The sequence below is a fragment of the Polyergus mexicanus genome, unplaced genomic scaffold (assembly GCF_030449975.1).
Source record: "Polyergus mexicanus isolate NDT 795.1 unplaced genomic scaffold, iyPolMexi1.0 SCAF_1, whole genome shotgun sequence".
Taxonomy (NCBI): Eukaryota; Metazoa; Arthropoda; class Insecta; order Hymenoptera; family Formicidae; genus Polyergus; species Polyergus mexicanus.
The window spans coordinates 10,398,992-10,415,564 of NW_027223321.1; the positions used below are offsets into that span (position 1 = coordinate 10,398,992).

General features: G+C 33.9%; 2 protein-coding genes across 3 annotated transcripts in view; both read right to left on the reverse strand.

The window, feature by feature from the left end:
* Window positions 1–16,573, reverse strand: part of LOC138934289 (uncharacterized) — a 255,240-nt gene that overhangs the window by 67,641 nt on the left and 171,026 nt on the right. The window lies entirely within an intron of this gene.
* Window positions 1,970–16,573, reverse strand: part of LOC138938875 (uncharacterized) — a 44,348-nt gene continuing 29,744 nt past the window's right edge. Inside the window, exon 3 of the mRNA XM_070306232.1 lies at window positions 1,970–2,044. Coding sequence (XP_070162333.1) covers window positions 1,970–2,044 — 75 coding nt within the window. The remainder of the gene's footprint in view (window positions 2,045–16,573) is intronic.

Genomic DNA, 16,573 nt, shown 5'->3' on the forward strand with positions numbered 1-16,573 from the left:
TTTAAAAGTTACATTTAAATAAATTATATCATAGAAGATATTCTAATGCAAATTATTACAGTTAATATATTGATTCATATAAAAAGTTATTAATAAAATATCGGAAAGAAATCAACTGATAGCATCTACAAAAACATAGCCCGAAATTAATTATGCAATGGTTTCTTCTTCGTTAATTTAATAAAATATATATATTGTATTCTTTAATAATTGTCATTGCATCTTTATGATATTTTTGCATGTTTGTCTTATTTCTTATTTGTCTCTTATATAATGTCAAGAATAGAATATAAAGTTACAGATGTTTGAAGCATACAAATGCATTCGCGTGAATTTTCCTAGATATACAATATTCAGGCAATATATCTTATTTTATTTTCACAGAATAACGACAATATACATTACACATAAATTTTAAATAAAGTTTCATCCAATTCCTTATATGCACCGTTGAATAATTTCCACATTATACGACATGAAACTACACCGTGATCCTTTAGAGGACTTGATGCGCCTTCGCGCATTCTCTCAAGCACCACAATTTTCAACGATCGTCGGCAATATCAGGACTCATCCGGTCTTGGTATAGCACGATCTGTAAAAGTTTCATGCGCCATTGGGCGAGAACGTAGCGCAGCGAAAAGCAATGGCGCCTATTTGTTCCTCGAGACGGCATGACAAAAGAGGTGAATTATTTGGCTGAGGTTGAAGATCTCGTAGGTTAGGGTCACGGGTAGGACTTTTCTCTATTCTCTCTTACAATGTCCCTGTACATCCGGAACGTGAGATGCACCTGCGATGCAATCGCATTAGGTGTATCCCTTCGCGCTGAATAGCTCGATCCTCCGCAGCGTGCCTGGGAGCTTTTTCTAGGTGCCTATCCCGCGCACGTGCCGATTTCGAGAGATGTGACAGGAGCTTCTATTTTCATCGGGGATCACACCGTACAACCCGGTGAGATCTTCGTCGAGGAACGATGGAATAAAATGAGACCGCGCCCGTAGCCATGACAATAGAATATACTTCGATCGGCAAGCGTCGTAAAGCGCACAATGAGACGGCTGATTGGCTACTCGAACGGAAATACGCGCTTGGAAAAACATCGTTGGGAAAATGATAAGACTGTACCGGGCGTGTAATGTTCTTCTCTGCCGTGGGTGTCGAAAAGATTTGTACCGAGAGATATTGTTATCGCGACGTTACAAATGACGACCGCCACAATACCGGAGAAAAAGAGAAAGGAGCATGCTTTCTCCTTTCCACTTTAAACTATAAAGGCAGACTTTTTCTTTCCGTGCTTCCTGAACATTTGAATTGCATTTTCGCATATCGCATTTTAATAAATTTCTTCATTAGTCGATTGTCTTACGCGAATTTCTATCATTTTTTTCTTTTTTGATCTGCATTAAAAAATTCAAACAAAAATCGCATGTATTATACCTTATTTAATTTATACTCATTTACATATTTTTATATAATTACAAAGCATTAATATGCTGATGTAAATTATTGCTTAAAAAATATTGTTGTAAGATTTAAATCACACCCTCACTAATTCCTTCCTTAATTCGTGTAATACGAGTAATTGGTAAAAGGCAGGAATGTATAATGCAATACATCTCTCATCAATATATCATAAATCATAATAGCTGGATAAGAACAGTTACACAATATGCAATCGTAAACAATCTGTACTTCTTGATGTGCAATTACGTGTGAAAGCACAAAGAGCTTCGATAAAAAGGATACGTTCCGGAACTTCTTCGTTTCGATCCCTTTTCGAGAATGCTTTCCTCGTTACGTGCGAAAGGCACCTCTCGAAAGGGTAAGAGACTCAGTGTCGTCAGCATTTTCAGACACTCAAGCTCTGCCACTCGAATAAGATTTTTCTCTCCGTATCCCTCTATTTTTATCCGGCTCGCACATTCGTATCATTCCATTGCGATCAGCTTCTCTACCATCTCTGTGATCACGGTAGAAGGGCAAACAATCCACCGTGACAATTGCACTCTCCATGTAGGAGTGATACGCTTCTAACTGCATACTAAATGAAAGGAAGATTGTTAAATTGTATTTCGATTTTGCGTACATTGATTTCCGATTAAGATTTCATTGTTTAATTATCTTATAAAGATTTGATGACATAATATAACAAAAAATTGCAATCTGAGAAATTATAAGATAACTATTATAAAACGATTTTGCCATAACATTGTGGTAATTTCGATTTCTTAGTTTGCATTCTTATATTTTTAAATGCTTTTCGTCTGTAAAAAATATAAAAAGGAAAATACATCAAAAATATATTAGAAAAAATGCTACATTTTAGATTATTATGTAAACACATAAATAGAATAAACATGTAAATATTATATATAAAATAACTAAGAAATACAATATTAAATAACCAACCAAAAAAGATTTATCGTTTAAATTTATTTATTTTCAATCAATTATGAAATTGCTTTATGTCAAATCGAGATATCCCGATATTTTTTGTCGATCTACTTAAGACTTTGTGGCAAATAAAAGCCTCTGCAGAAACTGCAATTCCCTTCGCTTTTCCGTTAAACGCGCTTCCATCCAAAGTCAGTTTAAATAATTTAACGTCCATTCTCATCGAATGAAGTTCAATTCAGCTACGAGCTTTAAAGCTCTTTAACGCTTCCAAGTTCCATTCCACGTGTATTCATCACCGTAAAAAGTCGACGGGTCGTTTTAGCCCGAAAGTGCGATCGTTTCTTTAATGCACTTTGTTTGGCTTAAGGAACAGCGTAGAGTCTTTCTCATCATCGCGTGGGTCATCACCATCTATCGCGCTGGACGTTGTGTTAAGGTCGTTATAAGTTCGAGTTTTTCTCACGCGTAATACAATAAAATTGAACCGCGCGCATCCGTCAACTGCAAAACTCTTTGTGACTTAATTAAAGTTCCACCAAGCGTCATCGCGCACGATAGCTTCACTGTAGAAGATTTATAATGAGTCCTCGTCGTTGCTTTCATTATTTCGTTTGACTACAGACCTTTGTGAGAGCGAAATAAAACGCGATCTATCTTTCATTTTCCAACGCGCTTCCATCACGCTCGCGTTTCGCGGAACATCGGAACGTTAAAGGTATTCTAGTGACACTAGTTGAAAGAAGAATTTAATGGGCTGGCGAAATTTTCATTAGATCGTATTATCGAAAAACACGAGGTGTTTTAACGGCGAGAAAAGTTTGCGCATGATATATTTCGACGTCGAACTTTCCCCTCTCGCAAGGACGAGACTCCTCCCCAATAAAAACGACACGAGGAAACTCGCGTGCGTGTCAACGTGTTCGATGTAATTACGTGGCGTCTGCCGTATAATTTTCACGCTGCGAAACAAGTACGAAAAAAGAAATGACAACGCGCTTATCGCAGCCTGAACACATGCAATCTGCAATAATGCAAAACGGCACAACATTATCTCTTACGACGTGTCTCGGCTGAAGCATAACAGTCGCTATGTAAATCGCACGATTCTCGCTTCGTACGGTGAGGGAAGAATTTTCCGTGATATTATGATAATGCAATTTTTTCGTAACAAGACTACATATCTTCATATGCATGTGTACGCATGCTGCGAAACAAGAAGACATTATTTTCCTCGCCCCTTCTCGATTCAGCTAATACAATTTGCCATCGCGCTATTATAAAGAGACGCATCGGAGTTTGTCCCATCCCGGAAAATCTTATGAATTACAAATTCATTTAACGGCATAATTCCCGTTCCTTTCTTCAGTAGGATTGCGTCGCCTATGCTCGTAAACACAGTGACATCGGGCTCGTACATTATTCGCCACCCTTTCAACTAATCCCCGACCTTGCCGGGGGTGTTGTGCAGTACACGAGAACCGTGCCATTTGTTCGTGCATTTTTCGTTCCTCTCTCGGCGCGCCTGGATCAGGACGTTAAGCGCGATCGCGGGTCGTAAAAATCTCATGACAGAGTTACGCGGAAAACTTGCAGCTACATCTGGAAAGTTACCATCAGTTACCGAAAGTTTGCCAGGCGCCTCTTTGCGTAAATGCCTCGTTTGTGCGGACGAAGCAACAACTCTCGAATACAAGAACAAAAATAAGAAAAATTTTATTCTTTAATATTTTAAGAACAAATCATCTCTTTTTCTCTATCTCTCATTAATTTTTTTTTTTAATTTAAATGTTTAAAATTAACGATTGCTTACTGATTATTTATTTTTGATCGAATAATTCTATAATTCTTTTGTATTTTAATGTCTTCTGTACGTTTGTAACTCAGAAATCTTTTAAAATATAATGGAAAAATAAATTTTGACGGTAATGACAATTAGGATTCATGTTTTTCTACTTATATATATATATATGCATAAGATATTTTAAAGCAGATTTGGGATTATAAGTTTCTCAATTTTGTATTGCAAATAATTATTCTAGGCTTTTTTAAATAAATGTAGAAATGCAAGAGTAAAAATATAAATGGATATATTATTGTTTTGTGATATTATATGTGCATTTAATATTATACCAATAAGAAAAGATATTTCACTTCTTAACGCACACACAATAATCCTTCAGATAATAAACACATATAGTTCAAGTTAAAGTTTTATTTAATATAATTTAAAAATGTCCGCTTGTTTTCTTTATGTAAAAAAAAAGAAAAGTCGCGAAAAGCCGCACTTGAAACGCGCGGATCAATTTCACAAGGAGAAACAAAACAATATCGAAACTCGTCTAATATCTAGAGTTTTCCCAGGCGCGATAAATCTATCCTCTCTCGCCTTTCACATTTCTTTCGCTCTAACACATAAACAAGCCATTTATTCGTTTCTTCGTTGCACAGCGCTACGGCCTCCGCCGAACAAGGACGTATGGTAAATGATCACGCATCGTAAAGCTCCTCGATTTTTCTTCGGCCGACTTTGTGCATTTTCATCGTTAGGTTTTTTCATCGGGAAGAGAGTTCCATGAACGTATGGGATGTATGGGATAAATCAAATGTATAGCATTAAATCTATGCTAATACTATTTTGCATCAAAAAACCCAAACAACACTTTGTAGTTTTGCATATTGTGAATACCAACAACCCGTCTCTATCGTTAATGATCTTATTCGAATTATGTATAGTTGTGCATAATACAAATTTAATGCTAAAAAAATATTTTTATTAACAAAAACTAATTCAAATATATATTATTAAAGATTTATTTTTTATCAAAGCATTTTAAAATCAAATCTTGCATTTTCTTCACTTTAACCGAGACTACATGTCAACGTTAAATGTGGTCGAGGTAGATTCCACGTAAACTCATCGGGCAGATCCTAAGGGAATTCTTTCTAATGCTGTTTGCAGAGTTGCGCAAGTGGCACAGTTAATACAAAATGACATTAATTTGGAAACTGCACGAATTCAAGATTAGATGGCAATCCATTTAAACAGATGCTCGTTTTCGAGATGCGTATATGTATAATTTCTACGTGTAGAAACTTCTTTTCATAATTTACATACAATAATGGTTTGCGTTCTAAATGTCTTTAAATATAACAGTAAAAAAAAATGATGTCTTTAACAATATTTTTAAATAACTTAACTTTTTTGCGAAATTATTCGGCAAAGTCATTTCTCCTCGAAAAATGTTTCCTCAATTTAAGAAATTTATCTCCTGGCTCTATTGATCTATTTATTTACATATTGATAGGAACATACAACCGCTCAAACGGCTCACTCATTTCTTGGCATAATCGACAGTACAATCTACGCAATTAAATTTGCATTTATTAGAGTATTTAATAATCTTATGGTTTGTCGACTCTTTGTGTTCGTTTATGAATCATTCTAACTATAATTTCTCGCGGCGGTTCGTAATTACTTTTTCACTTTGTTAATTTTCAATAATGAAACATTGAATAGAAAGATAATTGCTCGAAATTTTTCCTGTCTTTATAATACGTTTAATGATTTTTTGCGATATTATACGAAATAATCGATATCTTTTTATTGGATATAGTTTATTTAAAAGGAGATCATAGGAATTATACGAGATTGTTTGATTTATTTTTAAATATTTGTAAATTTTTATTGAGTTTATTATAATTTAGGCTAGAGTGAAAAAATTGTAGAGTAATGTATCGATTAATCGGAATCGGAAAAATGTGTAGGATAAGACTGGAGAGAACAAACGGAACAAACGAAATAACGAGTGGAAGTGAAAAGCAGCGGTAGTAAAGCGACAGTTTAATGGACGAAATATCGCGTATATGAGAGACGCGGGGATTAATTTAGAATGTAAATTACCGTTGACATGAGACCGCTGCGAAAAGAACCTTTCTTGTTCGCGCGTTACATTTTCCTCATGTTCATCTCTTATGCGGCCGTACATTTCAATTGCTTCCGTCTACATTCGTAAAATAGAGAAATCTGCAACGACATGAAATGTATTTTTCAAGCGGAAAGAACTTCTTTGCGCAATTTATTTTTCAGACATAACGCTAATAACGTCATGCAATAGTAATAAGAAGCGAGGTCAAAGAAGAGCGCGTAAATTATTTTACGACGAGAGATTAAATGGTTCTCTTTACTAGCGAGTATCTAAGCGCTAGTCGACCTAATTTTTTATTTATATTGCCCCATATTTAATATTATGAAAATATCCAAAATATCAACTATCCAAACACTTATAGTATATGTAAACCATAGAAAAGTAATGCGTGCTCTACTCACGAATACACACACAAAATATATTACACACACACATATATATATATATATATATATATATATATATATATATAATCTTCTTGTTTTTCTTATATTAATCAAATTTTTATTGTACATATATCTTACAAAAGTTTTGTGTATGTGTGTGTGTATAGTATACTTTGTTTCAAGAACAATATCTATCAAAGTTTTAGAGCAGATAAAATAAACTCCGTAAGGCAACGTGATTTTCTGTCTGATAAAAAAAAGTAAACTTGAACACATATATACACACACACACACACACAATATTTTTAATACATTAAAATTATTTTCATCTGTGTCACAAATTAAAATTTATATTTGTAACTTGAAGTTAAGATTTATCTTTTTGAAATCTTTAAAGAAATGTATGTAAATGATAATAAGACGTTTCCTATTTTTCGCTATTAATTCTAAACATTATTGGCTAAACATTACGCGGACGAATAAATTCGTAAATTATACCATGTTCGACCAAACGTCGGTAATTAATTTCCGTTCCTTCGTGATTGTGTACCAAAGATTTCTTCCGTTACGCTGACGATGCCCTGCATCAAGAGGATTCAATCCGAGAGAAAGAAAGGCAAAAGGGAGAAAGACAGAGAGAGAGAGAGAGAGAGAGAGAGAGAGAGAGAGAGAGAAGATTGCGCGTAGGGAGATTGGAAACGCAACAAATTTTCAATAAAGTAAAATAATATTTTCTTTGAAATTGCGTGAGTAGAAAGGAGAAAGGCGGCTTTTCCCGGACGGCAGTTTTTTCTTCACGATATCCTGAAAACGAGAGAACACGAAGGGAACACGATATTAATCACGGTTCAGTGGCTCGAACGTCTGAAATGCCCGCGTCGAGAAATGCCGAGCCAATCGGGTTGAAAGCATCCCCATTGGACGTGACGAGATGGTTCCCACTGGTCCTCGTCGTCCGACGATGCGTCTACGCTAAAGTGGATATTACACACGCATTCGTATGGAGTAATCGTACATGTGCTTCGAGCAATGTACACGTTATCCGGATACATCTCACCTGCACACGAATAATTTCGCGAGGTATAACACAAGTAATAATGTTATCGTACTAAGATTTAACGGACATTACATTAATTAATAAAAATGTTTTTATGTTATTTTAATTTTACTCTCGCTGGATGGATTTTCTCTATATATTTAAAAAATCGACGCGTATCAGTCGGAAAGTTTTAAAGCATAATAAAACATCATCGAGTATATTGAAAGTATATCAAAGGCAGAATTTAACGTTTTAAACGTATTGACATATGATTAAGTATGTTTAATCGAAAAGTAGAAATGTCCCCGAGAATAATATAGCAAAAGAGCACATTTGATTGAAAAGTAAAAAATATTTTACAATGTTATCGGACATTTCGCCTGACAAGGCAACGAGTGTTTTTATCGTATGCAAGTTTATTGTTATAAATGCCAACAAAAGATTTTAACCCATGTATGCGTTTTTCAGAAAAAGATTTTGGGTAAATATATTACATAAAAGGTTACACCTCACCGATTTTATCGCCACTCAGATATGTTGTAGGGGAGGTTCTTCTGAGTAATTCTTCAATTTTACTTTTAAAACTGAAACGCAAAGTCCACCCCACAATTGTTGTGTGGATGCAGTGGGTTCCACCTCCCCTACGGGGAGGCTCCACTTCCCTAAGATATTGTATAATCTAATTCAAACCTATTTCTGATTTAAAACTAAAATTTGGTTTCGATTACGTTATATAACCCATCTATGACCCTGTACCTATCTCGTAGATGTAAACAAAAACATTTCCTATGTTCCCTGCAAGAAATAAAATGTACACAAATATCACTGTTCCTAATTTTATTTGATACTTCAAAGAAAGCATTTTTTAAAATTGTGAAATTTCAATTTATTATATCTTCTAAACGAATGCTTTTCCCCACTTTTTTCTTGCGGGAAATTATTCAGAAGAACCTCCCCTACAACATATTTAAGTAGCGAGGTGTAATCTTTTATGCATATTTACCAGATCTTGATTTCAAACAGTTTTATCTGATTTAATAAACTCGGTTACATTAACATATGGTCATTTTCTGCAAATAAACACTAGAATCAAAATATAACGAAAACAAAAGATAATTATTGAGATAATATGTAAATATTATTCGTGAAACATAGGAAATCGTGGAAAATAATGGTTTGCAAAAATTACATACGCAGTAACAAAATCAAAATATGTATGATGAGGAAGAAAGCTAATTATCTTCAGGAATACATAAATATTTTTCGTAAAATAAAAATCGTTTAAAATTATGATATATAAACAAGCACACATATGGCGGCAGACAAATCAAAATGTTTGGACAACATAATGAGGATAATGATCTTCGCTCGGTTCATTGAATGTGGAAAAAGGTGAGGAGAAGATCTTTAAGAACACAAGATAATAAATTAGTCTGTTTGGGGTGATTTCCTCGTTTGCGGCACCGCGTGTATCTCGTAGAAAGGTGGACGAGGCGCGACCGACCGTATATTTCAACTTGTTCCCTGGTTGTGTTATGACAGTCTGAGTAATGGCCTAGAAGAGTACGACGTGGCCACACCTCAGGCTCCTCTAGCGATAATAAAGCTCGGCGTTCCCCGGGCAATAAAGATCCGCTATGCAAATTCGCTCGCATATTTTTCTATAATGGTATATTGCGCCTGTCGCCTGTTACATGCCAGGCGCACTCCTAAGGGACTCGATGAATTAATCTCTCGGAAATGGACGCCTAGAGTGCACGATGAGGGTGCTATGATAGGGATCGAAATCATCTGAGTGTTCGCGAGGTTTCCTTCGCGAAAAGCATCCATAGAAACATTTGACGGGATACGTCACGTCTCGATATATTGGTGTAATAATATTGCGTTAATTGTTTTTTCACCCTGTGATAAAATAATGTGATCGTTAGATGATTGCGAAGAAGCTCTTATAATTGAAAAATTGCAATCCTTAAAATAAGATACAATATTGATGCAACAGGCAATACATATTTATAGCAAGATTCGCAATTATCTGACAGATTTCCGGTTTATTATTGTACAGCTGTACATGGATATATTTGTGCAATAAACCGTCGTTGAATAGTGCTTGTTAGCGATTCACGTGATCTCATGCAAATAGAATCAGAAATATAAACTAACCAAGAAAGTCGTCTTCACTTTCTTGCAATTTTCTTCTCCTTTTTTAGATAATTATTCATAAAAATTTGTTTTTTTTTATATCTATATGTCTTTGATTGACAATTATTAATTATCTAGTACACTTTTTTTTTTTTGTATTTTGCAATTAATGAACGTTTACCAAAAATTTACATACTTTTGCTATTGAAATGAGAGATCTCAATATGTTTATGATATTGTATATTTAATAACAAATCTATGATATAAAATTATTCGATATAATCTTAGTGTTAATGAAAAAGTAGTTAATAAAAATTAATGAAATAATACTTAGACTAATCTAAACATAAATATGGAGGTATAACAATGACTAAATTATATATACTTAACAATCACGCGCGTAAACATGGGCTGCGAGATATGTTTGGCGATCGATAATCTCGTATCTGGAAATGATAAATGGCTCGTTTGAGATTATGTACAATACGCGGTACTGTATACCTCCATGATGTACATACACGTTACGCGTAGAATGCGGTCTGTTCAATTTAATGTTTAAACGTTGCGCTTCGCGAAACGTCTTATTAATCGTTAACACGACGACACGAGCAACCACTCCGCTTAGAACCACCCAAACACGAAGAGCTTTCACGAGCGAGGTTGAGTGTCGGAAGTGCCCCATTTTACGCGGAATAGCCATTCGCAAGTTTGGACTAGGGAGCGATGTAATTTATCATGCAATGACTAGTCCGTCGTCTGTCTTCTAATCTCGATTACAAAATAATTCTAAAATCGATGGACGACATTACAATGCAAAAAGCAAATTTAAGGGAAAATAATCGAAGACGACATTTACAATTTTTTATCTCAAAGTGATATTTAAAGAAGAAATTTTTAATTAACTCACACATATACTTTTGTAGAAAATTAAAATGTTTGATAAAAAAATTAATTGTAGTGCGCAATTGCGATGTAATTATAATATTCATTAGCAAATCATCTGCGTTGGACACAAATGGAGAACCAGCACAAAGGAAAATATGCCTGGGTCAGGGAAAAGCAAACACAAATTGTATAATTAATAATAATCGGGTGTAACGATAAAAAAAAAAACGTTTTTAATGGCAACGAGTTACGAGGTCTATTCGTTATCTAGCGTGAAGCGTCTGGACAGAATCGTAAAGTCGAATATGCGAATGCCACCAAGTCCCTTGCCGCTGCAATTTATCAGACAGTTTGACGCGTCTATTAACCTCTCTCCTACCCGGTAGACCTTAATTTCCGATAGCAGCGCACGGTCTTTCCCTGACACCCAACTCAATTCTGCGATAGCCTCTCCTCGCTTTTTCACCCCTCAGTAAGTAATGTCGGCAGCCCTTCCGCTGCCATGTGAGAAATCCTCCTGCCTTCTTAATAACCACTTTTCTCATTTCTCATCACTCTGTTGTGCAAACAAACGCCATGACGACGCCCGCAGAGATTTGCCCCTCATTATCGCCTTCTTAGTTTGAAATGTCTCCTTCTTTCAGCCAAATTGGCGGCTCAGATTATTAAAAAAAATTTAGTATCATACAAATTTAGACATAGTCATGTAATAAAATGTCCAGATATAAATAGATTATTCCTTATTATAATACAATTGATATGATTTTGCCATGTGTTATCATTCACATGTAAATATAAAAATTAATATCGCGCAGATATATCAATATTTTACACAATCACCAATTAAAACATAATTAACGATATATGTGTGTATGTTTTTTTGTATAAAAATCTAGTGTTATGCTCGCATAATAATACTAATTATAATAATACTAATTAATAATAATATTAATATACTTATACTAATATTAAATAATAGTCATTTTAATGTTAAATTTCTTGTTTCTATAGTAAATGTAATTTTTTATATGTTAATCTTATATCGATTATTGATAAATAGTATTGAAATGGTGTTATTTGACAAGAGAGAGATGTTCCACGATATTTCTTTAATCAGAAATATTTGGGTAAAGTGTAAGACTTCCAAAGATTTTTGTAGTAAATTTTATGAATGTAATAGCAAGTTTTTAAATAGTGTTCACAAAGCGCAAATGTATTCAAATCATTCGCCGCTCTTTCTTCTTTTTCATGTCGCATTTCCATTCTCAAAATAACATTATGGATCCGACTGCTCACGTCATCCGTTTCTTATTCGCGGCCGGAATACTATATTGAATCGAAATTCAGAAGTCGACGCCGCCCTACGCGTAGAAAGCATTCATCTAGCGCATTTATCGATCGACCTTCTTCTCTCAAGAGTTCATTGCTGTATGTTTGTATAGCTAAAATAAATTTCGTAGTTAGAGACTGAGAGATGGTGGTAAAAGATGTTTGATGTTTTCTCATTTGTGCATTATGCAAATTCAATTATCTTGAAATTAAATCACTACAATGTTTCTCACCATCAAATTTATTCAATTATTAATTAGAATTAATAAAATTCCATTATCAATTAGAACATAAAATGTCTCTTGAAATTTATTGTTTTAATAAAAACATTTAAAAAAAATTTTTTAAATATACTTTTTATTTTCAAAGAGATCACACTTGGTTGAATCATCTTGTCGTTGACATCCAAAGCTTGACGCAATTTCGTCAACTGACAAAGAAGAAAAAAATTGGCCAAGTCATTCGATTTAATGAAAACTCATGTCGTACACTAAGGATGGTTATTGAATATGTCTAAAAAAGTATCCTTTGGGTACAACATCTTGCCCACAACTGAAAAAATCGTTTAAAAATGGTAAAGAGCTAGAAAAAAATTCAAATATATCGTTTCTATTTTTTTATCTTATCAAAAAAATATCATTGCCATTTATCATCGTGTCTAGTTGGAAAAACGATCAATCAGCTCGAGTCTTATACTGACCCGACATAACTCTATATATCGATATTTTGACAAGGGTATAATGTCATGTTTAATATTAAAAAAAAGCTCTTATAAAAATAACAGCTTACATACTCCGTAAAAAGACATGATTCTATATGTAACTGTATGAATTATATGTGCCATTACACTATATCGATTATAATAATAGATTTGAACGGCTTATAATATTTATATGCATAACGCATGTAGACATGATAGATTATGTACCTTGTATATTCCTCGAAGCGCCAGGAATAATAATAAGCGCCGTTACTGTTCGACCGGCAGGTTGTCCTTGTTCTACGAAACAAAAGTTCTGCAAGTAATTGCGGTAAATTAATGAGATTGAGTATAAACTTCAGGATGCGCACCGGACAGTTTGCATTTCATTATTCCGGCCTTTCAATGGGCGTCGCGACCTCGAGTAAAATAGTATTCATCAGATTTTGGAAGTTATACTCGTATTTTCGTTCTCGCAATAGGTTTCTTTTTGTCCCAGGTACACTCGTGCACTTGCGTTTTTATTGTGCGCGACGATGCTTTTGAGTAACAAATATTTACGATGCGTTTCATAAAATCGTCTCGCTATATAGCCAGTGACGAGATCGATCATCCTCAGTTTTAGCTGTCGCGCAATTGTTCGTAACAGATTTTTTTTTGCTATGATTTTGAACCTGAGCCCAATAATGAACCGACTGTTATCTCATTCTCTCTCTTTTTTTCGCAAAAAATGCGCATGTATAAAATATGAATTGCAAAATACAACGCTACGTAGTGAAAGATCGCACGATCCATCATGCACATTGATTTACAACCATTACACCGATTCGTATTTCAGGTATTTCTACAAAACAAGGTATAAAATCAATAATTTATATGTCAAAGTATCGCCGATAGTTTAGCACAATAAATTAGTAAATTGTAAATAGATGATTTCGATTTTACGCGAGAAAATCAAATATCCGTTATACCAAAACAACGTGATTTAATATTAATATTAAACATTGAATTGCTTTTTCTATAGATTTGTAGAAAATAAAAAGCTTATGATAAAAGTATATATTCATTGATTAATTAAATAAATTTTGATAGACTGTAATTTTATAAATTAGTGAGATGTAAAGCTTTCAAGCAAGTCATTATGCTAAAACGAAATATCAAAATAAAAGAATTAAAATCGACATATATGCATTTGTACGATGTAACAATAAAAGGGATAATTTTGGTGGAAAGAGTATTTTTCTTCAATTTGCACCAAAGACATCGATGTTTGAAATTGAACGCCGAAGCTAGATTAAAAATCCTGTTGACGTCGCAGCGTCGTTTTTTACAGTGGTACGACGTCGATAAAACGAAGTGAGTAGGGCAAGAGTTGACCCTTAGGATGAAACAGATTTTTTCTCGACCGATTTTCTTTTTGAGAAAAGAATGATACAAAGAATAATATTTCCCAATAATTATGAGATAAGTGCAGCATGAACGGACAGATATTAAAATGAAGTCGAGTATTACTCGCGTGAGTACATCATGAGATTTGTGATTAATAAAGTAATATACGTGTATATTACTTTATTAATCTAACGATAAGAGATTTTCGTCAGACAATATAAATAAGATTTCAACTTTTTTGTAAGAAGTATAAATTAAAACTAAAAAAAAAAAAAACATTAGAGTATAAAATGTATATAAATGTAGAGAGAGAGAGAGAGAGAGAGAGAGAGAGAGAGAGAGAGAGAGAAAGAGAGAGCCCTGATATTTTTCCCCTTTTTCATTTGTACAGAAAATGTTTTTCATGCTTATTTAAATCTCTTACTCCATCTAAACCATCTCGTATGTTTTCATATAAATGTAATGAGTAAAGATAGCTCACAGCCATATTAAATATTGATTTTATAGTACTTTTAGTTTCTCCTCTAGCTGACTTTATAGTTTCGCTAAGAGATAATTACTAAGTGTAAAGAGGGATCGCAAAATTATTCATTAGATGCGAGAGCAATTGAAAGTTTTCAGGGAGTTCCATAATTTTCCGAACACTTCAAGACGTAGCGGTACGTTGACGTTATCGTGGTAATATCGAATCCTTAATTAGTTGGTATTGTTTAATCCCAGTTAAAGAGAAAGCGGAATGAAAAGATGGCGACTGCAGGGAAAATTATCTGTCGTCTCAGCAATTTGTTCTATGCAAATACCTATCTACCTATCCTCTCTACTCTCAACTTTGCTCAGATATTGATTACAAGCATTTTCTTTGTTTCGTGGTGACATAATGTCGTCAATTATTTTTCATTAATAGTGCTTTTGTTAATAGTTTTTGCCAAATCTATCTTTTTACGTGTCAGTCAAAAACATTTTATTTTTCCATTGAACCCTGCTCTTACTGACATACTTACTTTAAACTCTTTACATTTGAACTTTGAATATCTTATTGTTATAAATTGCACAACAACAGTTTATTTAAGCTCGGATAAAATTTAACCAGAAGAACTCGGAGAAACTTTTATTGAATTAGAAATTCATATCGCGAAAAGAATTCAAATTGTCGTTTAAGAAATCGCTGTGATGAAACCCGACAGACGACATGGACGAGGCGATCCGACACTACTGGCGTCAGAATCGACGTTTATCTAACTGGGTGAATCTAGGGATTCAGCTTTGTACCGACGCTTCGCCGGTAGGATACTTTGGGAGATAATGGCAAAACTTTGCACGCGACCGAGTCTCTCCTAAGGCGAAGCTGCTCGTTGCATCGCCATCGTAACGTATACGTCGCGTCAGTTGTCTCGTTCGTCGCATTCTCGCGCCAATATATGAGGCGCCATTGAGACCAGGGTTTGATACTGTTAACTAAGTTGCACTCGACTTGATTATAATGACTTGTCTTCAAAGCGAGCTACCCGAGGCCCGTCGTATCTGCGGGCGTGCGATACGCTCTCAAAGGAATTCTCCTTTATCACGGTCGTCATCAACATCGTTCACACCCCTACGCAATTATTAGCCACCTGCCGGTTGTGTGATCGCGGTATCGTGATACGCAATCAAGACAACAAAACCTTTTGCCATAATAAAATATATGCTGGTAACTGAAAAATTAGCCTTTTACAAATTCAACGCTATATATACATACATATAAACACAGACATACACTCAAATGCATATATACATATTACTAAATATTAGTTTTCTTCACTAAGAAAAAAAGTTCTTAACTTGATTAAATTCGTTCAACTAATTATCATTTTTTAAATTGAAATATTTAATTATTAAAGTCAAAAATAGGACATATTAAATCTAACATGACTTAGTATATTTGATTTTAATATTTCAATTTAAAAAAATGGTAATAGTTGAACGAATTTAGTCAACTTTTCTTTCGCGATGAACAAATATAGTACTAAATATAATACACACAGTGTTACATATTATACGGGATATTTATCGTTTAAAAATCATTCTTTATAACAAATATCATATTTATAATTTTTTTACATTATCATAAAAAATCATATTGAAACTGTAAAATAATAATGAAATATTGAGAGAGAATTCGTTTCATTTACCTACAATAATTTGCTTAATTAAATTTATATTTGGGGGTCCACACACAATATCTTAAAAAATATAATAATTATACATTTTTCAAAAGAAAGTTAATCATCTTGATTTCATCTTGTAATTAATATCGCTAAAATCTTATTTGTATTTGTGTTATAATCTATGTTGCATTTTTATATACGAGGTATAATTGCATTTTTCCACTCTTTATGCTTTG